Genomic DNA, 22,957 nt, shown 5'->3' on the forward strand with positions numbered 1-22,957 from the left:
ATACAGCCTAAAGGACTCCCTCAGAAAAAGCATCTGTATTCTTGCCTATATCAAATGGCCTGGTAAGCTTCCCTTATAAATTGTGATAAAAGTATCAGTTTTCCACTTTTTATAATAATCTTCACAGTTAGACAAAGTGGTACTATTTCTAGGTGTGTGTATGAGCAATTTTATTCCTCTTCCAATGAATGGCAAATTAAGCATTAGTCTGCAGATGAAATATTTAGCTTTACGAGGATGTGGTTTTTTCTTTATGTATAAGAAACAGTTACCTTTCATTCAACCATGTGTTTCTGGGCATCCTTCACACAATATTTTAAGTAATTATATGTTTACTATAGATAAGAAAACAAGTTTAGTGTGAACTTTTTTTTTTTTTTTTTAAAGGTCTTTTATAGCTACTTTATTTTTTTATTTATTTATTTTTGGCTGTGTTGGGTCTTCAGTTCGTGCGAGGGCTTTCTCTAGTTACGGCAAGTGGGGGCCACTCTTCATCGCGGTGCGGGGACCGCTCTTCATCGCGGTGCGCGGGCCTCTCACTATCGCGGCCCCTCCCGTTGCGGGGCACAGGCTCCAGACGCGCAGGCTCAGTAGTTGTGGCTCACGGGCCCAGCTGCTCCGCGGCATGTGGGATCCTCCCAGACCAGGGCTCGAACCCGTGTCCCCTGCATTAGCAGGCAGATTCTCAACCACTGCGCCACCAGGGAAGCCCAGTGTGAACTTTTATACTTAAGTCTCTTCTCCATCTCTCTCTAGCATGAAAAGGGCTCTCTCTTTAGTAAATTCATGTTTTTTCACTGTGATCTGAGACTGTTTCAAATTTCAAATATCCTCATGCAGCACTTAAAAGTGTTAATGCCAGAATGGTTAAAATTTGGAGGACTTCTGATTAAAATAATTTGCCCATAGGATATAATTCTTCTATTAGAGGTCTATTCTACATACCATCATTTTTCTTAATTATTTCTAATATTTTGCCCATTATACACTGACCTTCAAAACTATTTATTTAAAACCATTCTCAGAAATCTCAGTCTGGCAGTGAATTGTCGAAACTAATTAAGAAAAATGGTGGTATGTGCCCCGGACATAGGAATACACCTTTTCTAAAATGTTGCTGCTTTTAATACCAAGACATCTCAAGAATTATGACACTATTAACCGAATGATTCCAGCAAAAGTAAAAACATCCAGAGCTTTAGATTAGATAGTAATAAAGAGAAAAATGTTTTTCTCATGCCTGCTATTATTTTGAATTTCTCATACTTCGTAGGGGAACCTTACCCTACTTACCTCCCTATAGTACAATTTACAAACATTCATGAGACTTTTATGGGTTTTTCAAGATCTTCCCCTGTCATGTCACCTACATTGATTTTTCACCAAAAAGGAAAAGAGAACAAAAGAAACATTTCCAAACCAAACCTTAATTCTCCCTGGCTCCTTTGTCAGGGGTTAATTAAAAATATCTAACAAAGCTTGGTCTTAGGAAATGAACACCACTTACCGCCTTCCTGTTATAACTGGCAAGACATCACTGGATGTGGCTTCTGTTATTTTAAAAGCGACTTTCTTCAAATCTGAAATACCAACGGCCATGTCCTCCAGCATTCCAATTTCCTCACCTAAACAAGGGCAAAGGAACCTAGTTACAAACATACTATTTGAAGAAAGTCACTTTGTACTCCACCTCCCTGCTGGAATTTGTTCTAACAGTTTAGTGGATGAGTTTCTGAAGGCAGTGAATCCATTCTCAATACGTTTTCCTGAGTCTGAAGGTTTTCATCCGTGAAACAAGAACCATTTAAATAGACTCCAGCTGTCCACATACCCTTTGAGGGAAGGAAAGAGGAACGCCTTTGCCGGAAGGCTAGAGAGAAGTTTTCATTCTTTTATGCCACCAAGTATCGTGCAGACCTCCTTCCCTTGGCAGGACTGACATTTGATTTCTCGAAATAATAGAGATGGCTGAATTGAAGGTCACTGACCCAAGCTCATGCTAGTTTTAGATCTTAATACACTGACAAATAAAGCCTAAGAAGGAAGTAATTAAATAAGATTCTAGATCAGTCCTGCACAACAGAAATATAATGCGAGCCACATATATAATTTTAAATTTCCTGGTAATCATCTTTTTAAAGAGTAAAATTTTAAAAGGTGAAATTAACTTTAATAATCTGTTTTCCTTTAGCCTGATAGTTCCAAAATAACATTTCAGCTGTAAATCAATATACTATGATTAATTATTCATTAATTATTAACATAAAACTCGTTTTTCACTAGTCTTTGAAACCTGGTGTGCACGTTGAGTACTTATTGATTTGGACTAGATACATTTCAAGTGCTCAACTGCCACACCAACCTATGTATTGAACAGGGCAGCTCTAGACATTACAGAGTTGGGACTTTAAAAATCCAGTCATTGAAACTAGGTTGGCAAAAGCCTTTATTTAAAAAGCCAGATGGCTGCTCAGGACTCCACTGTGAAATAATCTATAATTCCATTTTCAAAACATAATGAGAGTAAAAGCACAGTGGCAAGGAAAATGAATACAAAGAACTAAAAATTACATTCTTTCTCTAATGCTTGATGCAAGAAAGGTTTACTACTCATTTTTATATTTAACTGAAGAATCTATGGATCACATATCTTTATGAATAGGAATATTATTTTAACATGGACTAAAGCAATACTTACTATATGTACTTAGCAGTCCTTCATATTGTACTATCAATCCCACCGTGTGAAGCTGCTCAAGGAAGCCAGGGTCACACAAACTTGTGTGCAATTTGATGATAAAACCACAGACCAATCCGGCAAGCTAAAAAAAAAAAAAAAACAATCATTGAAGAAATTACTGGGGTCAGCAAACTTTAATTTAAAAATATATAAGTCTTTGAGACATCACAGACATAATCAGAAATTTTCAAGTATGTGTAACAAAATTATAACTATTTATATATCCATTTTGAAATCTGTTGACTGCATTTACTCTAGTATGGCTTGGGGAGGGCAGCATTGTGAAATGGGAAAGACCATGGACTCAGAATCTGCAAATCCTGTCCCTCCCATTTCTAAGCAGTAAAACCATAAAAAGTTATTTAACACTTCCAAATCTTTCTGTTCTTATTTTTTTGCACACGGAAAATAGAGATAATAGTTCTCATTTTGCAGAGTCGTTGAAAGGACACAATGGAGAAATGTGTATAAGGTAGATCATAATGCCTGACACTTAGCTCCGTTTGCTACTGGGTCATGCATGAAATAGGGGCGACAAGAGATATTTTGGGTAAAACATTCCCTTTGTGTGGAAGGTTTAGAAGGAGAGGCTTCTGTCTCTTTCCTTACACGTGTCTGTCTATAAAACTCAATCATGGTGGTGGAGGCAGGAGGGGAAAAGGAGTACAGCCATTGCGATGGAGGCCAACCTTGGTGTCATGGGCTAGGGTTGGGTATAGACAAAGGAGGTGGTCCTGTCAAACCTCCCATTCAAGACTATGGCCTGGTGAACTTATTTTATAAACACCAAAAAAGAGATCATTATGAAGTCCTGCCCTGGGATTCATGAGGGAGCTGTATAAATAAGGGGTTGCAAACAGATCCCTTTTGCCAGTCCTGGCTGCCATCCGCACTGTGCACCGTGTGGAGACCCCTGGGCATAACATGAGGACAGGACGGGGGACCCTTTCCTTCACAGACTCTGTGTCCTGTGAAATAGCACGGACATTTCAGAGACTTGGCCACCTCTTTGCTGAAATAAATACTTCAGGTCTCAGACACTGTTTCCATTCGGCTTGTATTCATTATGAGTAAGAAAAACTGGGTACTAAACTTTAAGAAAAGAATCCCTTTAAAAAGAAAACTGCCAAAGGACCTATGGTATATCACAGGAAATTCTGTTCGAAATCATGTAACAACTTCAATGGGAAAATAATTTGCAAAAGAATAGATATACGTGTATGTATAACTGAATCACTTTGCTGTACACCTGAAACTATCACAACATTGTTAATCAACTATATGCCAATATAAAATAAAAACATTAAAAAAAAAAAAAGAAAACTGTCAAAAAAAGACATCTATCTTCACCAAGGATACTATTTGACAACCCATCACTGTGCTGGGCTCACAGGATCAAGAGGCACCTACGGCTTGGCTGAAGACGACGTCTCTTCTCAGCGTCAGCATCAAACATTGGGGAAGGCTGTAGGCAAGCTCCTGAAGGAGCACGAACGTCAGGGACTGCTTGGCTCGATTCACCACTTCTCCCATGCAGTCCTTCAGGGTAAGGATGAGGGGATACAACTGTTCATACCAGTCCTCTGCAGGATGGATGGGGCATAAGAACAGCGGGATAGATGAAGGAAGGTCTTGGAGGAAAGAATCAATTTACTTATTTTTTCAGAGAAGTTCTACACATTATTAAGGAGTCACAAAGATTAGATTTAAAGATCTCCGATTCCAATCTCTCCTCTGAACTCTGGGTGTCTATTACCAGCCACCCACTTGGGTGTATCTAACTCATCTATAGTAGAAGTCGTCTCTTCTCTACTCATCTCTAATCTGTGCATAGCCTGTATCTTAGTGGATTGTGCCACCAAACTCTTCCTATGCTGGAAACAATTTCCTGGACTTCTTCTACAGTCTCCACATTTACTGGGTCATTAAGTCAGTTCTACCACCATAGTAAGCCATCAAACACTCATCTTCCCCCTTGCCCTCTCCCATCATCATTTATCCATCTCCTTCGGACCACTTTCTATTCCGCTCCATAACTGACCCCTCTTCCTCCAGTCATATTCTACTCGAATCCTTTCTCAACAGAGTTGCTAGAGGGGGCTTTCTAATCAGTTTGAATCCCATCACTCACTCTTTCTCTTCCTTAACTTAAACTATTTTAAACACACCAAAACATTCAGAACAAAGTCCCAAAGCATGACAGACCCTGCATTATCTGACCTCTGCCTACGTGTTCAGTCTCATCTCTCAGAACTTTTTCACTTGCAGCCTTGAGTCCCAGGTGAGCTGAACAACATGGATTTCCCCAAACCTGTTCCCTCTCATCTCAGTGTCTTTGCAAATCCTATTTCCAATCCTGGAGCACCTTCCCCCTACATGTCTTCCTGACAAACACTTTATCCTCTCTGCAGACTCAATTCAGGGTTTCTCTCTTCCAGGAAGTCTTCTTGATTTTCCCCTTAATCCCCTCCTCCCCCCATCCCTGTTTACTAAAAGTTTGCATCCAGCTCCTTGCTCTTACTGTTCTAGAACGATCCATGCTGTTCTGCAAGAAAGGGAGTTCACTGAGGGTGAGAAATTTCTGCTTTAATCACTGAATCTCCAGAAGCTAGCATAGCAGATATTCAGTTTTTAATTGAATGAGTAAAGTTATAGTAAATATAACAAAAGTCTTTTAAGATACAGACATGTAAAAGAAAATCAAGTTTTTGACAATATTTGGAATTCAAATAGCTTTCCTTCAAATCAGGATACAAAATTGAAACCATCTGTGCTTTTTGTATGTCTAGAAATTTAACATGTTTCAATTATATAATTATGACTTTGGCGTGTAGAATAGAAACAAGTTATATTCTATTTCAGTTTATTTGGAAATCAAACCCCTGACGAATGTCAAACATTATAAATTCCAGACTGTGTGCTATTCCATTAATATATAAATAAATTAACAGTAGTGGGAAAAATACAAATATGATTGAAAAGAAACGAGCGAATGCTGAAAAATTAATTATGAATCAAGATCTGAAGTGGTATGACCTTCTCAGTTTACAAAAGTGACTGACGTGAAAGGTCAATAATCAGTTAAAACCTTGAAAGAGTTATAGGTAGTGATGAAAAGAATCGTAATCACTATTGTACCATATCTATTGTCACTTACTTATTTTATGTTGTGGTGAAATAGATTAGATGAAATAAACCAAAATGGGTGAAAGGATAATTAATGGCCCCAACTCAATAAAAACATGTGCTCCTGTTAATACTCCATGTAAATGCTTATGTGATGCCATAATGCAAAATACATTAGGAATATTAGGAGTTATTATTTTAAAATATTGTAGAATTAAGTGTTATGATAGGAATAAAAAAAAAACACTAGAGAAAGGGGAATTCAATGAAGGCCTATTCAATCGGTAATCATTTAATAAAGGAATCACTGTGGGCAGCCTAGGATGAGATATGAACAGTGGTTCAAGTGAAACGGGCATTCGGTGACTATTGATTTTTATGTCATTAGTAGCTGTAAAAAGGGCAAATGGAGGTACATTAGACTTATTTTCAGAATAAAAGACACGTCAGTAGACACCAAGAAGGAATATTGGATATTCCTATTGTTATCATATTTACATTCTTTTATCTCCCATTCTCTCCTACTCTCTTATTTAATTATTGTTCTCAATATGAATGTGCACACACACACACACACACACACACAAAACAAATATCTCAATAAATTGACCCAGATGTAGATCTTAATATAACAGACTGAAAACCTATTTTGTTTTGTGCTGAGGTCTGCAGAGATGAATTTCGACTGAAGAATTCTCCAACATAAAATAAAGCCTGTGTGCAGTAGGTGGCGCTGTTTTATCAGGCTGAAGTAGAACTACTTGGTCACTTACTCCATTCAGGTAACTGATTTATACTCTTTTATATATTTGCATAGTTCTCAAACAGCAGGTACATGTTGTCTGGGCACTTTACATCCTACTCTCCTGTGTCAAGTGGTCAAAAACCTGGCCAAAAGTGTAATAGGCTCTTTCTACTAGAAAATGGAAAATTAACTTAATTTTTTTCCCTTGGAAGATACTAAGTGACAGCTCCAATTAAATATAGCTGATGGTTTTCTTGAAGATCTTTAAAACAGGAATCTTCACAGATTTCTTCATTAGCATCAGGATAATTTCTTTACTCACTTCTAAACCTATCTTCACACTTATTTAACCATTTGACTCAATCAGAATTACAATGACAAAAAAGAGACAGAGAGATCACCTGATTTCTAGTCCTTCTAGAATAAAACTGAGGACCTGGAAAAATAAATAAATACACTGAAATTCTAAATCTAGGAGTGTTGTTAGGTATTTGTCTGACACTAGCAATATTCCAGTGTCTCTGTTTATTATAATTATACTTTTTTATGGCTAAAAGTTAAGGAAAATGACAATATAAGAAAACATTAATGATGAATGAGAAAATTACAAGTTGGTGAGCAAGGTAGAACGGCTTAAAGATAGTAATAAGCTTCCTATAAAGAAGCATACTTGAGAAAGCTAAAAATACATTTTTTTTTCTAGAATAAAAGCAATTGAAGTTCAGCAGATAAAGGAAAACCTCACTGGCAAATGCAAATTGTGATGGCTTCAGGTTTTGTTCCCTGTTAATATTCACTCAGTGTAAATCTCAGGTTCTGAAATAAACACAATGGGGTGTGACAGGCCAAAGAAAGGCCAAAGTAGTCAGTTCATAAACAGCCTTTTTTGCTCCAATGAGCATTCCAAATCACTCTCACAAAGGCAAAAGAAATGCTTCAGTTTTCTCTTTAAAAATATTTTTGGGAACAACAAAAAAAGCGGTAGCCCCTGACAGCCCTGAGACCACTGTCATATCCCTCTCAGCTTCCTGTCTCTCCATACTTACAATTTACATGGGGTTTATTTTGTCCTGATGGGAAAACCATTTTCCGGGAGGGGATAAAGATGGTGTTCGTTCTGTATTTTCTAGTCCAAGGAAGAAATCTTGAAATGCACACATCCACTCTTCTGAGTTTAGTTTCCTCACGTTCCAACTGAGATTTTACACACACACACACACACACACACACACACACACACTCCTGATATACCCAAGGACGAAGGGCAGTTAAGGCCTCACCACAATATAGTCACCGCACCTACACCTCTCACAGAAGCTAACTGGCCCAGCAGGCACTTAAGTGCCCACATCGCTGATTCTATCCCCTGGGCTCCTTTTAGTGACAGAGGAAAATGTGAAGAGAATGTTCTAGTGTCTCTATAAACACTTGCTGAAACTCCTTAACCCTGAGACCAAGAAGCAGAGTCTTTCCTCAGGAAAGCATAAAATGCGTGTGGCTTTGCCGAGCTTTTCCTGAGCTTTGTGAAGTGTATTGGAAGGCATCCAAGCAGAGCCTGTCTTCCAGCCCTTTACTCGTTTCTCTAACGTATTCAAGTGAATTCACTGAAGAATTCAAAGAACGACTGCCGGGAGCCCCCCTCACCTCCTCCACACACCATCTATTTCCTGTACAGGGAGTTCACGTCCTCTGAGCTCAATGGCTCTTAGGTTGCTCAGGAGAAGAATAAAAGAGCCAAATACCAACCAACGGTAGCAGAGCATAATGCTTTCTTTCCAATTTCTGAGCCATTTTCTTCTCAGTTGCTTGGTCTCCTTCTCTCTTTTAAGATAATGAACTTCACGGAAGCTTGTAGACATTGTTATTTTTGTTATCACCATTTTTTAGACATGGGGGTGGGGGGAAAGAAAAGCTCACAGCTTGCATGCCCGTTAAACTTTATGCAAGGAGATAAGAGAAGAAATGAGCCTGGCTCTTAGGATTCGCCTAAGTTAAGAAGATGATGAACCGTGAAGCCAAACAATTAGCATGGCCTTTAAGGAGGGTGATAAAATTTCCAAGGTTCTGAGAGGAACAGAGACCCATCCCACAGCTGACAGGGTTTTTATAGGATGCCCAAACCTCAGGTAGCACAGAACTGGCAGTGAGTTCAAGGTTGGGGGCTGGGAGTGGGTATATCATATCCCTGCCCATAGAGTCCTTGTTGGTTTTGAAGAGCCTATGTCCTCCGTCAACCCAGAGATGGCTACCTATGTGCCCCTCTGTCTTTTGGGTACAATTTTACAATGTGAACATCAGCACTCGGAGGGGTCAACTAATAATAAGTCTTCCTCTCCAGATACCTTCTAGCAGGACTCCTTTGTATACTACACATGGCCAACTTTGGTCATAGACTCTAGACTCCCGGCCATTGGAGGCCTCCAAATATCAGCCATATCCCTGAGATAGAGGACACAGAAATGAGGCTAATCCAGACAACAGATGAGTAATCAGGGAAAGAAAAGCACCTGCTGAGGCTGGGCTGCCTAGAATGACTTCCTTGGCCACTCAGAATGACCTCCTCCAAGTCTTCCTAACTCCTTGCCCATCTTTACAATCTGGTCCAGGAATTAAAAAAAAAACAAAACACCTGTATTTATTTTTCTTTAATAAATGCTAACCTGTCTTCCTTATATCAATTTCCCCTTTTTTTTCATTGCCATCATGAGAAATACATTCGTCCTGCAGTATCCATGGAGGATTGGTTCCAGGAACTCTTGCGAATACCAAAAACCAAGGATGCTCAAGTCCCTTCTATAAAATGGCATAGTACCATCATCCCTCCGTATCCGCGGGTTCCACATCTGGAGATTCAACCAACTGTGGATGAGGAACCTGAAGATACAGAGGGCCGACTGCATCCTTATTCGTTAGACAAATAGAACCTCTTCAATGTGAGGTCCTATGGTTGATACTAATATTGAAACTCATGGCCCCTACCATCAAGGAGCTTAAAATACAGAACCCATAAACTAACTGGAGGAGGTCAGAAGTGGGACCAGAGGGGAGCGGAGAAGGGACTGAGCTGACTTTAAGGACTTGGAAAAGGCAGGAAAAAAGGGGAAGTGAGTGTGGAGCCTGAAGCCATAGGAAAAACCAATGGAAAACCAGGTGGGCAGTCACCGTGGTAGGCATAGGCAATGGAATAAGTAGGGGTGGGGAGAGAAAAAGGAAGGGGCAGAGTATGGGTGAGCAGAGAGCCAAAAGCTAAGAAGCAAGGCCAAATCTAGAAATAATGGGTATCAGGTAGGGCAAGGTTAACGATAAGCCTGGGAGGAAGATCACATACAAATGTGGTACCTTCCTTTGCATCGGGTAGGAGCAGTCTTAAAGGCTCCAAGGGTATTCACACAAAGAACAAACGTGTATCTTCAAGTGTTATCATCGTAGGGTCCAGTGAACTATGGTCCAAGGTAAGTGACTGATCTTGGCACCTTCCAGTTGTATGAGAAATGAGTGGACCGCTCAACTCGACAGACTGCTAGAAGAACAAAGGCAACTCTTCTCACGTCAAGGGAACCTTATTTGTTTAAGTCCTGCCAGTCTGAGAACAACGTCATAAAACTTTCCAGTCTTGCTCTTAGAAAAACAGCAAAGGAAATGCATCACCTGATATCCTGCTTAAACTTCTCATTTCATAGCACAAAGTTGAAAGCCTTAAGTAAATTCTGCTAAGACAGTTTCCAGGAACTAAATCCATTCATCAAACAAGTTCTGCATTGGTTGTAGCACAGAAGTTTTGAATCAGAGTTTACGTTGGACCAGGAAGAGTCACATATTCACCTTTCTTGAGCTTATTTTGCCTTTTGGCCTAAAAAAATCTGTAACCTCAGGTCTCTGACCTACAAACACACTGAGCTTTTAAGAATAAGTGCATAGGTCATAGGTCATTGAGCAACCTAAAATCACCAATACATCTACATCAGACAGCTCTTGTCATTTAAATTTTGTCCAGTATCTAAGATTGAGAAAAGAGGGGTGGTGGATATTGAGTTGATGAAAGCCTGATTAGAGCACAGGCACCCAGAGGGGAAAGGGAGATACATATCTACCCTGCAGCGAACTAGGTGAGTGTAGTAGTTCAAGGTCAGTAAAGTTCAAGGCCAGTGGAATACAGTGCATCCTTTGAAAAATTATTTCTACAAATCCAACAAAGCCTCATGTAAAGAGATTCAACTTATAAGTGCTGAGTAAGTAGGCAAGTAAGCAAACATAACATAAACAGTACCATTTCTCACTCTATTCCATAATTATATGCCCCACAGTTCCCACATGGGAGATATGAATCTTTTTTCTTTGCCTATCCCAGTTTCTCTGTGGGAGTGAGTATCATCAGATTTATGAGAACACTAAATAATATTTCAATTGTAATTATGAATACTTGGCAATTCTTAATTTCTGCATAAGGTACAATTCCATAGTAAACTTTTAAGAGATACCGATGGGATTGATTTTCATGAAGTTATCTCATAATACTGCTAATTTGTGTCTGATAAAACTTAACATTTTGCTCAAAGGGTGATAGCAAAAAATTATCTGTACAGAGTTAAGATTAGAGATGCTTTTTCCTGGAAAGAACAGAAGCAGTGCAGCATCGTGGTTGAGGGGACAGGCTCTCAACTCAGACCACCAGGGCTGGAATCCAGGCGCTGCCACTAGACTTGGCATGAAAGTGCATAGGTAACTTCAACTCTCTACTTCTTCATCCATTAAATGTGTGGAATTACTCCTATGAGTGTTGCAAGAGTGAAATAATAAAGGCAGTATCTTAAAAACAAGTTTTAGCACATAATAAGCTACCCCAAATTGTTAGCTACTACCTTTAAAAAGATGGAAACAAATATAAAGTCATTTCGACATGTGACCCAATGTCTGTCCACTCACCAGCACTTATTTCTTATGCTTTTCCTTCTCTCCTATTTCTGCGGATGACTATTTGTTCTCCGGCTAAGACCAGCTCCTCTATCCGTACAGCAGGTCTCACCCCCCTCTCACTACTGAAGAGTATCACTCAAGCAATTCTCTCTCCTGCCTCTGACATCATCAGTATTTCCTTTGTTACTGGATCATCCCCATTAGCACACACACGGTTACCTCCCCATCTTTAAAAAATAACCCTCTCTTGACCCTACTTCACGCTATAGCTTCCACCCTATTTCTTCTGCTTCCTTTCACAGTGAAAGTCCTCAAAGAGTTGTTCATACATGCTGTCTCCAGTTCCTTTTCTTCTTTTCCTCTTAATCCTCTTCACTGGAGCTTTAATCCCTATCTGTTCTAGTAAAGCTACTCTCATCAGTGTCACCAGTGGCTTCCACATTGCTAAACCAGTCACTTCTCAGTCGTCATTTCACTTGACCTACCAGCAGCATTGGGCATGTTGATCACTCCTTCATGGAACACTTTCTAACCCTGGATTTCAGGATATCATGCTTGGTGGTCACTCCTAGACCAGTGGCCACTCCTTATCCAACTCTGATGCTGGCTCCTCACTTGTTAACATGGAGCTGTCCCCATTTGTAATCTGTAGGTCATTTCCCTCTTCTCTGAACACTCAATTCTTTGCTGACATCATTCAGTTTCATGGCTTTAAGTACCATCTATATGGTGGCAATTCCCAAATTTGGATCATTTATCTAAACCTCTCCCCTGAATTTCAGATTTTTATATCTAACTGCATACTTGATATTTCCATGTAAACTTAACATGTTCAAAGTGAACATGTTTCTGTTCCTGACCACAAAACTTGTTCTATCCAGAGTCCTCCCCAACCACTCCATGGCCACTCATCCTTCCAGTTGCACAGGCCAAAAGTTGTCCAATGATTCTTGACTCCTCCCTTTTTTCTCAATCTCCCATCCAAACCATCAGAAAACTCTGTTGGCACGACCTTCAAAGTAAGTACAGAGCCCAGCTACCTTTCATCATCTCCACTGTGCTTTCTTATTAGTCCAGGCCACCATCATGTCTCACCTAGAGAATTATGTTCTAGGATTGGATTCTATTGGATTCTAACTATTGGATTCTAACTGGTCTATACCTGGTTCTACTCTTTCCATCTACAGTCTAATCTCAACATAACAGCCTGGATGTTAAAATCTAAGTCAAATCAGGTTAATCCTCTGCTCAAAACCCTCCAATTACCTCTCGATTTTCTCAGAGTAATAGCCAAAGTCAATCCAAAGACCCTGCATAATCCTTCCCCCAACAAGTTACCTCTAAATTCATCTTCTACTCTCTCCTCTTCACTTTCTCTGTTCAAACCAAACCAGCTTCTTTGCTGTTTCCTGATCATGGAAGGCATACTTATGCCTCAAGGTTTTTGCATTAGTTGTTTTCAATGCCTCAAATATCCGTACCCCAGGTATCCACATGGCTCACTTCCTTACCTCCTTGTGTCTTTGTTCAAACATCAACTTCTCAGTGAAGCTTGCACTGACTACTAAACTTCAACAATATTCCAAAACCTTTTTACTTCGCTCTATATTTTTCCACAGCATTTGCCACTGTTAACGTATTAGGTAATGCCCTTATTTCTTATGTTACTTTTTTATGTCAAGAGACGTAAAAAGAATACAAACTTCAGGATGTCAGGTGTTTTGTATGTTTTGTTCATTATTGTATCCCAGTGTCTAGAGTAGTGCCTGTATAGTAGATGCTCAACTAAAATATGTTGAATGACTGAAAGGAAAGAAAAAAAATCACTTTAAAAATAATGTGACATCTTTATTATCGTAAAACTTCAGAACTGGAAGAGACCTTAAATATTTGCAGATGATCTGTATTTTACCAACAAAGAAAGTGAGGTCCAGAGAATTTAATCAATGTGCCAAAGGTCATGCAGCCAAATTAGTAAACTGTGGACTTGCCAAGTATCTTGGCTCTGGGTCAAGTGTTGTTTTGTTACATCATAATTCACGGCACAATTTTTAAGGGAAACAACATTAATTTTCTGATAAGACTAAATGTTCAACAGTGTCATAGGGTACAATTATTATTGGAATTCTAAGTTTATAATAAAAATCTCTGTGTCATCTTTTATTTTTTACCAAGTTTTAATTTTAACTTGTAAGTGTATTTTAAAAGTTGTCTCACCTGCTGACCTATGAGTTTAAAAAAGCCTTATTCATTGATGTTTCTTTCCCAATGGAATTCTAAACATTCATGTGTAGAAATTCATGGACTCCAGGAATATTAAGGAATGTTAAGTGCAAGTTCCGAGGATATAATGATTTTGAAGCATGTATGCATAAATATGCACGTACATTGAAGACAGTCAATAATACCAAGAAAACCTAAGCATTTCTTGTCTGGTAGCAGTTATAGATCAAGGTGACTACGTGTTGGACTCTACTTGCCGAGAATCATGTTAGGCTCTGCTGATTCAAGAGCAAATCAAAAATACTTGGCATATTTTCTCACAGAGCCAAGACTAGTAGGGGAAATAACATTTAAAACAGCATTACCAATAAATCAGAGATACAGAGGCTGCAAACTAGTGGCCTATGAACAGCTTCCTTTGGCCCTCAAATGTATTTTATTTGGCCTTCCTCACATTGTAATAATTTTTAAAAATCTAGTATCAACCTTTTAAAAATTGGGATATTTTATATAAAAATTCAGCGTCACTTGAAAAATCAGAAGATATGGTAACTTTAGGTCCAGATTCCCCCATGGGAATGATTGGCTAGAGCTGTAGTGGTAGCCCTCTTTGTAGGGACATTTACTTCCTAGTTTTCTCCAGTGTCCATCAATTTCACTTGACTCATTCATGTTACCTTGCATGATGACTGTGGGCCTTTGTACTTACACCCCTTGTAGAAAGCATGATTCCATCATGTGCAGAATCCAATGAAAAATAAAATTGTGAGACTTTTGTTCAAAAAGTAGTAAACAAGCTTTTTTTCTTTCTTCCTCAGTGGTATCTCTCTCGGCCTGTCATGGTGATTTCTTTCTTTTTTTTTTAAATTAATTAATTAATTAATTTATGGCTGTGATGTGTCTTCGTTTCTGTGCGAGGGCTTTCTCCAGTTGCACTGAGCGGGGGCCACTCTTCATCGCGGTGTGCGGGCCTCTCACTATCGCGGCCTCTCTTGTTGCGGAGCACAGGCTCCGGATGCACAGGCTCAGTAATTGTGGCTCATGGGCCCAGTTGCTCCGCAGCATGTGGGATCTTCCCAGACCAGGGCTCGAACCCGTGTCCCCTGCATTGGCAGGCAGACTCTCAACCACTGCGCCACCAGGGAAGCCCTGTCATGGTGATTTCTATTTACTCTTTCATGTCATAGTCCTTTGGGCATGGAGATGCTTGTGTGCAGAGCTTCAAAGGCACCCAGACTGACCCTGACTCTCCAGCACTCACGCCCAGGTCCCTTAGCAGGTGAGGGTGGGAATGGGAGATGGTCACTGGACTGGACAAGGATGGGGAAGCTAGGCAGGCACTGGAGAACCAGGGAGACAGAACTGGAGATGAATCAAGTCTCCAAGTCCCAGGCATAGCCTTCTTTGCCCATTATTTATTTACAACACAAAGCTAACACTATTAAAAAAGGCAAGATGGTGACCACAGAGCATTAAACCCAGAGCAAAGGGTCCTGCTGACTGAGGAATTCTATGCACTTGCAAGTGGTCCCCCGCTTGTCATGCCAACTCTGGTCTGAAAGATCAGAAAAGGTGCCCCAGAAGATGTGAAGACTGAGCCTGTGGACAGTAGAGATGGGCAAACCTTTGAAAGCCTGGCATTGAAAAGCACAAGGTGAGCTCTCCAAAGAGTCCAGTGTGGCTGGATCAGGAAGGATGAGGTAGGGTGACATGAAGAAGATGGCAAAGCACTTGAAGAGGCAAGTGGGAGTCTGGGAATTTAGGGCCTTGTAAGATAAGGAGAAAACGTAACCAACAAGTGAAGCATTAGCTATGACTACCTGGGAAATCATTCATCAAGATATTAAGAGCAAACATAAAGGCAGGTAAACACATGCAAAACTGCTCTTAAAATTTAAGCATTCCTTGTCCAACAGTTATTCTGCAGACCCAGTTCTTTTTGACAAATTCAATCACGGATCACTCTGCCTGGATGTGAATCCTCGCTCAGACGCCTACCAGCTCTGCGACCTTAGAAGCACTGCTTAACTTCCTCATCCATAAAATGGGGATATAACAGAACCTCCCCTATAGGCTTGTTATGAGAAGGAAGGGAGGCAGGGATGGAAAGCTTAGCAAAGTGCATGTCACAGAAATGTGAGTGCAGTCAGTTTTAACTGTTAAGGTGACTATTTCCTCTCTTTTCCCTCGTTTGGTCTCCAAGTTGCATTTGATTTTCATCCCTTGGTGCTTCCTACTCCTCAGCTGAGGGCAATCTCCACACCCCAAGGCTCTGTAGTAGGGATTGTGCTCATTTTTTCCTATTCTTTCTCTTTCATTTATCCAGTTTCATCTATCTATCTGCTGAAGACTCCCAAATGGATACTTCCTCTTCCACTTTCTTTACCTTGTAGATGCTGTCTTTGGAAAAATCTCTGTGTATCTCCTTTCAAATACAAGTTGCTCACCCACCAGACTGCAAGAATACGACAATGACTGAATGTGTTTCTAGATACAGTGCCTGGCATAGAATAGATGCTCAAATAATATCTATCAATTGAATGAAAGGATCTTCCTCTTTGTCTTCCAACTAACATGTATTTGGTAAGTCTCTTCCATAAGGCTTAATGCCATGAACTGTTTTAGATATATTTAGATATAATTGTGTCAACTGATTAACTGTTCTATTCATTAATTATTTCAGGTGTATTAGGAAGATAGATACTCTGGCCAACCAAAGATAAAGATAGGAAAAAAGATTTGCTAAAAAATGTGATTTGCTAAAACCTTGGATTTGTCCCTATTTGGAGTATGGGGGGGAATTTTTCAGACGACTGATCTTTGGCATTCGCTACTCGTGGATAATTGGTGATAAATTACTGATAAATTCTTGGTAGTTACCAGACAATTGTGTTAACTGGAGGCAGGCAGCGATAAAGTAAAAGATGTGGGGGAAAAATAAATTCTCAGATCCCAAGGCATGTGCCTTCAAGTTAGAAGAAAATTATGAATTGGGGAAGAACGTGAGAATCAAGGAACATGAAACTAACCAGTGGTACGTGAACTAATTCTGTGATCTCCAGGGATGTTTATCTCCTTTGTATGAGGAAGCAGTGATGACTTGAAGCCAGCATGGGCTCATTTGGGAAAATTGGCACAGGAACTTCATCTCATTTTTGATAGGGCTTACAGCTGGGTAGATTAGAAGAACGTATTCAATGACGTAGGGTATTTGGCCTTTCACAGGGCACTTCATGACACTTGCGTGAAAGACAGAGAAATACAGGCCATGCAATAACACAAATGGGTCAATACATAGCCGGATCAACACTCATCCCCAAAGGGTAGTGATTAACAAGTGTATTCCAATGCACACAATTCTTTTTAGTAATATGCCTCAAGGATGTATATTTATCTCTGTTTTCCCATCATTTTTGTCTATTACTTCTACGAATGGACAGGAAATGTTTCCAAGATGTGAATAAAATAAACCTGAGTAAGGCAGTAGATATGATGGATGAAAGAAACAGGTATTTATTAGCATGTACTCAAAAGTGTACTATATTACTGTTGTGGGTTTAGACATCAATCTCTTCAGGAGAATTGAGATAGACTGTGTCTTAATCTCCTTGTGCTCCTAATATTTCACAATGTCTAGCACAGAGTGGTGCTTAAATATTACTTGAATTTTGAGAAGCCTGAAGGATAGGTCCAGTTTAGCACGGTTTATGGATTTCAATGAAGTTAACAGTAAGATACGACTGTCAAAATAGCAAATGTAAACTTAGATGTCAATAAGCGAATAGTATCTAAAAGTAGACAAGTGGTCCTCCTGTGTTACTCTGCACTTGATGCTAAACCTTTGAAAAATGACCAAAACAGTGGCAATTCAAAAAATAACATGATGGTTGCTTTCAGATATGTTAGGCTATAATGTGCAAAAAGGAAAGTAAATTTGTTCCGTTTGTTGCAAATGATTAGATCTGGGCCAGCGGGTAAAATTAAAGAAAACATATTTAGATCAACATCTGGAGTATGCCATTTTAGGACATAAAAAAAGGTTTTCTAGCAGTGGAGCTGTGTATCACAGGCTAGGGGAAAATTGGCAGATACTACAGATAAGCGTCTTCACATAATTTAGGAGGTTTAATTACATAATCCTTAAGGGCACGTCAAAATCTAAGATTCTAAATTCACTGGTTTTATCGTTGAGTCCGTAATTTATTATGCAATTGAAAGCATGTGGTACTACACATACAGAAGATGCTTATAAGTATGACTAAGTGTACAAAAAAATAAAAGGACAATCTCTTTATTAAGAAAATATATGAATAGATATAAGCCATGGGAGTTTGGAACAGTTTGGAACAGTTAATCTATTATTTGTGCGCAGAACAGTAGAGAAAGTTTTATTTCTCTCAGCACTATTGTAGTAAGTCCGAAATTTATGAAGTAAGATACACTGCCAAATCCTGGATCTAAAACAAACAAACAAAACCTTCAAAACTACAGGTTTAAAACATTATTAAACTGATACAGTGTAAAAAGAAAAATCTGCAACTTGAAAAGAGAAATATCTGCAGGTTATAGAGGAACATAAAAAAGTGAATAAATGTAGCAACAATTCAGAAGACCATCTGTTTAATCAACAAAGAAACACCAATTATGGTTATAATGTAAAAATAAAATGATGGTAAAGAAAGAAAAACTGACTGTCTAAAGGTTAATTATGAGATTTCAAAATGTATACCAGGGCTTCCCTGGTGACGCAGTGGTTGAGAATCCACTGCCAATGCAGGGGACACGGGTTCTAGCCCTGATCTGGGAAGATCCCACATGCCGTGGAGCAACTAAGCCCGTGCACCACAGTTACTGAGCCTGCGCGCCACAACTACTGAGCCTGTGTGCAGCAACTACTGAAGCCCACAAGCCTAGAGCCCATGCCCCACAACAAGAGAAGCCACTACAATGAGAAGCCCGCACACCACAACGAAGAATAGCCCCCGCTCGCCGCAACTAGAGAAAGCCCGCGCGCAGCAGAAGAGACCCAATGCAGCAAAAAATAAATTAAAAAAAAAAAAAAGTATCCCAATATAAAACACAATAGTTAAAAGCACGTGAACAAAATTTGACCAAATCCACTGATTATTTGATCAGAAATTGATCAAAGTTAGTGTATTGACTAAAATTGATTAAAAATATCTGCAGAACTTAATTATAAGGAAAAACTAATCAAATGTGAGGAAAATAATCACTAATAAATGATGTGACAACAAATCTCTATCAGTATTTAGCACCTTATATAGAACAATGAACTCTAGATGACTCAAATCACTCACAGAGTCAATTTATTAATTAACTATAAAAGGAAAAGAATGTAATGATTTTCCACCCCAGCTATGGGCTGGGGATAAATTTGGTGCTATTGAAGAAATGGATTTAATTACCAAAATAATTTTTTGAAATATAGTATTAAGTTATATAATGTCAAGTCACAAATAATCAGAAATTACAATATGATTTTTTCACCCCAAATGGCATGAAATCAGTGAAAATATTTAAGGTTGGGAAGTTAAAAGAGTGTTTACAGGTACTGCTGGTAAGAGTACCTATTGTTACAAAGAACCATCAAAATGTCCCTACCCACCTAAATGTTGGTTTCTAAACGCTATTCTCCAATAAAAGAAACCAGGGTTCCCTGGAAAATAGCTGAACCTAGAGTTGGGGCAAATACAGATCAGACTAGAGTAAGTCCCTCATGATACTAGAGAATAAGGGAGTGAATAAAAAAGTAAGAAAGTAAGTAAGAAAGTATGTAGCCTGTAGCAGGAGAAGCTGTCAAAAGGCCACTGAGAGCTCCCAAGAGCGAACTCTAGAACAACTGGAGCCCAAAATAAATAATAACACTATTGGTTTATAAACCAAAGAATAAAATTATTCACAAGTCCACACTGATATAAACAAGTAATTGTATAAATAACTACATTGGAGAGAAGGGGTAACTCTTCCTTACAAGATAATTCCACTTGTAGCAATCTAACTTAGGGGACAATTTCTGAGATGTAGTTAAAGATTTACATATTCAAAGATGCTTACATGTTAATTGCAGCATTATTATAATAATTAAATATCTAAAATAATGGTTTCTCTTCTGATGAATTAGTTTATAATCATTATAATCTCATTATTTCCAGAGAATATTTATCAGGAAATACTCATAATATAATGACATGCAGGATATCAAGAAGTACATCTGTATTTATATTGTGCACTCCAGTTTGGTTACTCTGTGTGTGTCTGTGTGTGTGTGTGTGTGTGTGTGTGTAAACACAAGATATGTTCAAATGTCTGATGGAAATAAAATAAAAATCGTATGCAATTCTATGTTTTCCTTCTCAAATTTTAAAAATTAATATTTCTAATAAAATTTTAAAATACACGTAAATTGAGGCACATATCATTAGTGAATGTATATCTCAAATATCTTTGTCTGCAATAGTTTGGGGGGAGTAGTATAGGTAAATACGTGACTTTAGGTTGTTTGCTTTATATTAGTTCAGAAAGCCACTATGTATTAATTTCTTTACTGCATTGTTTTATGGGTAGAAACTGAAAGTGATTTTTCCCTAACTTAAGAGGAAGATTAAAATAAGAATAATAAGCATTATTATTTTTATTATTTAATAAAAAGTTTTTAGTAAATAACTGAGCTAATCAATCCCACTCCAAATATGCAGTAACATCCATAATATATTTTAAGTATACTTGAGCACACACTCATTTGTAAGACGTCTATTTATCTTTGTTAAGCATCCTCTTTTATGTACCACTATCCTTGCCAAAACATGCGTACTACACACAATCGTCTAACACGTAAAATGTTAACAAAAGATTTAACTTAGAACTATTTGATAATACTATATTGAATAATTTTCAGACCAAAGTATAGATTTCATTTTGCACATTTAAATAGTGTCTTGTGTCCTAAAAATGTTTCTAACACAAAAAAGAATGGATGAAATAAACATGGATAATAAAATAGAAATAATAAAATCAGTTACAGGGCACTGTGTTGTAATTTGACTCTAACCATCTACAAAGCTGATCAAGTTGTGAATTCTACTTTGGGAGCAAATTCCACCTGGTTTTAGACTATATCCAAACAATGCTTTACATTCAAATGAAGGTGATTCATCTAATTTTACAGATGATATATCTAACAAATATTTTTACTTTTTAACTGGAAACTTTGATTGCACAGATACAATCTTCTGATAAAATATAAGATATGAATAAATGCATAATTTCAAATACTTTGGAACTCCATTCTCATCAATGAGAAGTTTTGGGGAACATGAAAACAAAAAGATGTGGCAAAATTCAGTATCCTTTAATCTCTTAATCTTACTCGCTAAAAATTATTATGCCTTGAACACCCATCAATGGACAAAACAAGTCACTAATATGGATTCTGCTTCTTTACCTCATTTTCCAGAGCAAAGCACAGTGTCTGGCTCATCACTGATGGTCAATAAATATTCAATTAAAGAAAATTGAAGTATACTAGTTCCTTTTGACATAAGTTATGACAGGCTTTCATTTTGATTCATGTAAAGTTATGGACCTGGACTAGTTTCATTAATAAAACTGATATTATTTTTAAAACATTATAGAAAATCAGAAAAAAACCTGATATTATTTTTTAAAAATCCCCATATACAGTTAGATCAAGTAGAACATAAAGAACACCAGTGTAAACTTTCCACCTATGTAAACGTACTCTAGAGGATTAGGACCATCTACAGTAAGCGAACTTTAGAAAGCCATTGTTTACAAAAGTGATTTGGAAATGGTTCTACTGTTAATCAGGTGACGAAAGATTGATGTTTCCCGTAATTAAACTCCTGATGAAAATGTGAGTAATGAAAAAGCAGGAAAACAAATTGAGAAAACAAATTTAATTTGATAAGCATCCATATTTTATCATGACTCATTTTCCTTAAGGAAAAGGAAAAGCAGATTTTGGAAGAAGAGGGTAGGGCAACACTTTTTTCTTTCCAAACACTTAAGCATCTAGCTGGGACCACTCTAAGAGCAGTTCTTACTATCATAGAGAAATGCAGGTATCTGTCTTAGTTTTTGTTGTCAAAATTCATTAAATTAACGAAAAATTTTAACAAAAGAAGCCATTTATAGGGATGCAACTGTAGTGAAAATTTTAATTATCGTGTTTGCTAATCAATAAGCCATACAGGGCTTCCCTGGTGGCGCAGTGGTTGAGAATCTGCTTGCCAATGCAGGGGACACGGGTTCGAGCCCTGGTCTGGGAGGATCCCACATGCAGCGGAGCAACTAGGCCCGTGAGGCACAATTACTGAGCCTGCGCGTCTGGAGCCTGTGCCCCGCAACAAGAGAGGCCGCAATGATGAGAGGCCCGCGCACCGCGATGAAGAGTGGCCCCCGCTTGCCGCAACTAGAGAAAGCCCTCGCACAGAAACAAAGACCCAACACAGCCATAACTTAATTAATTAATTAATTAATTAATTTTAAAAAAAGCCATACATTTGAAAATATCCCTCTCTATGTGTGTGTGTGTGCGTGTGTGTGTCTATCTACAGAGACATAGACACCCACACGTGTATGCATATGTATGCATCTGTGTGTGTGTGTACATATACATATATCCATGAAAGTCTAGACCCTGTGAAAATATGTCTTTGGAATAACACACAAATACATTCTTCTTATACAGAATTAAAACTTCTTATATGTTTTTGAAATAATTCACCAAATCACTCCTCAGAATAAGGCAAGGAACATTTTTATCATACTGACTTCTTTTCAGGAACCATTTTGAGATACTGTGTCCTGAGATTCTTCAGTTTCTAAGCGTTTTCAGATGCTTGTTTTTCTTCCTAATACAATTTTGGAGGAATGTGTAAAAGTAGATTAAACTATGTCAGACTCTTTAAAAGAACACACTGTTCTCCTTTCAAGAGGGCTTTTATGTAGCAAAAACAAAACAAAAACGAGCATCGCAAGCAGTTCCGAAAACACAACTGAGATGCAATTTGATAAACAGCTTTCCATCACCCCAGCCAGAGCAGTGGAAAAGCACGCTATCAGCACTTTCATCTAAGGCACTGTTGACTCCTCTTTTTCGATCTCATTGTATCTTGGCTTCCTCATTTTGGTTACTCGTCAATGACTGGGAAAAAAACGATTCCTTA

At 38.4% G+C, this 22,957-nt stretch overlaps 1 protein-coding gene across 12 annotated transcripts in view; it reads right to left on the reverse strand.

Annotated features, from left to right (window-relative positions):
- Positions 1-22,957, reverse strand: part of INPP4B (inositol polyphosphate-4-phosphatase type II B) — a 779,792-nt gene that overhangs the window by 87,319 nt on the left and 669,516 nt on the right. For all 12 annotated transcript variants that reach the window (XM_057546957.1, XM_028168300.2, XM_057546956.1 and 9 more), the window contains 3 exons: positions 4,151-4,323; positions 2,699-2,822; positions 1,508-1,625 (listed from right to left, as the gene is read on the reverse strand). In XM_057546957.1, the coding sequence (XP_057402940.1) occupies positions 1,508-1,625; positions 2,699-2,822; positions 4,151-4,323 (415 nt within the window). The remainder of the gene's footprint in view (positions 1-1,507; positions 1,626-2,698; positions 2,823-4,150; positions 4,324-22,957) is intronic.

This window comes from Balaenoptera acutorostrata, chromosome 5, assembly GCF_949987535.1.
Source record: "Balaenoptera acutorostrata chromosome 5, mBalAcu1.1, whole genome shotgun sequence".
Lineage (NCBI taxonomy): Eukaryota > Metazoa > Chordata > Mammalia > Artiodactyla > Balaenopteridae > Balaenoptera > Balaenoptera acutorostrata.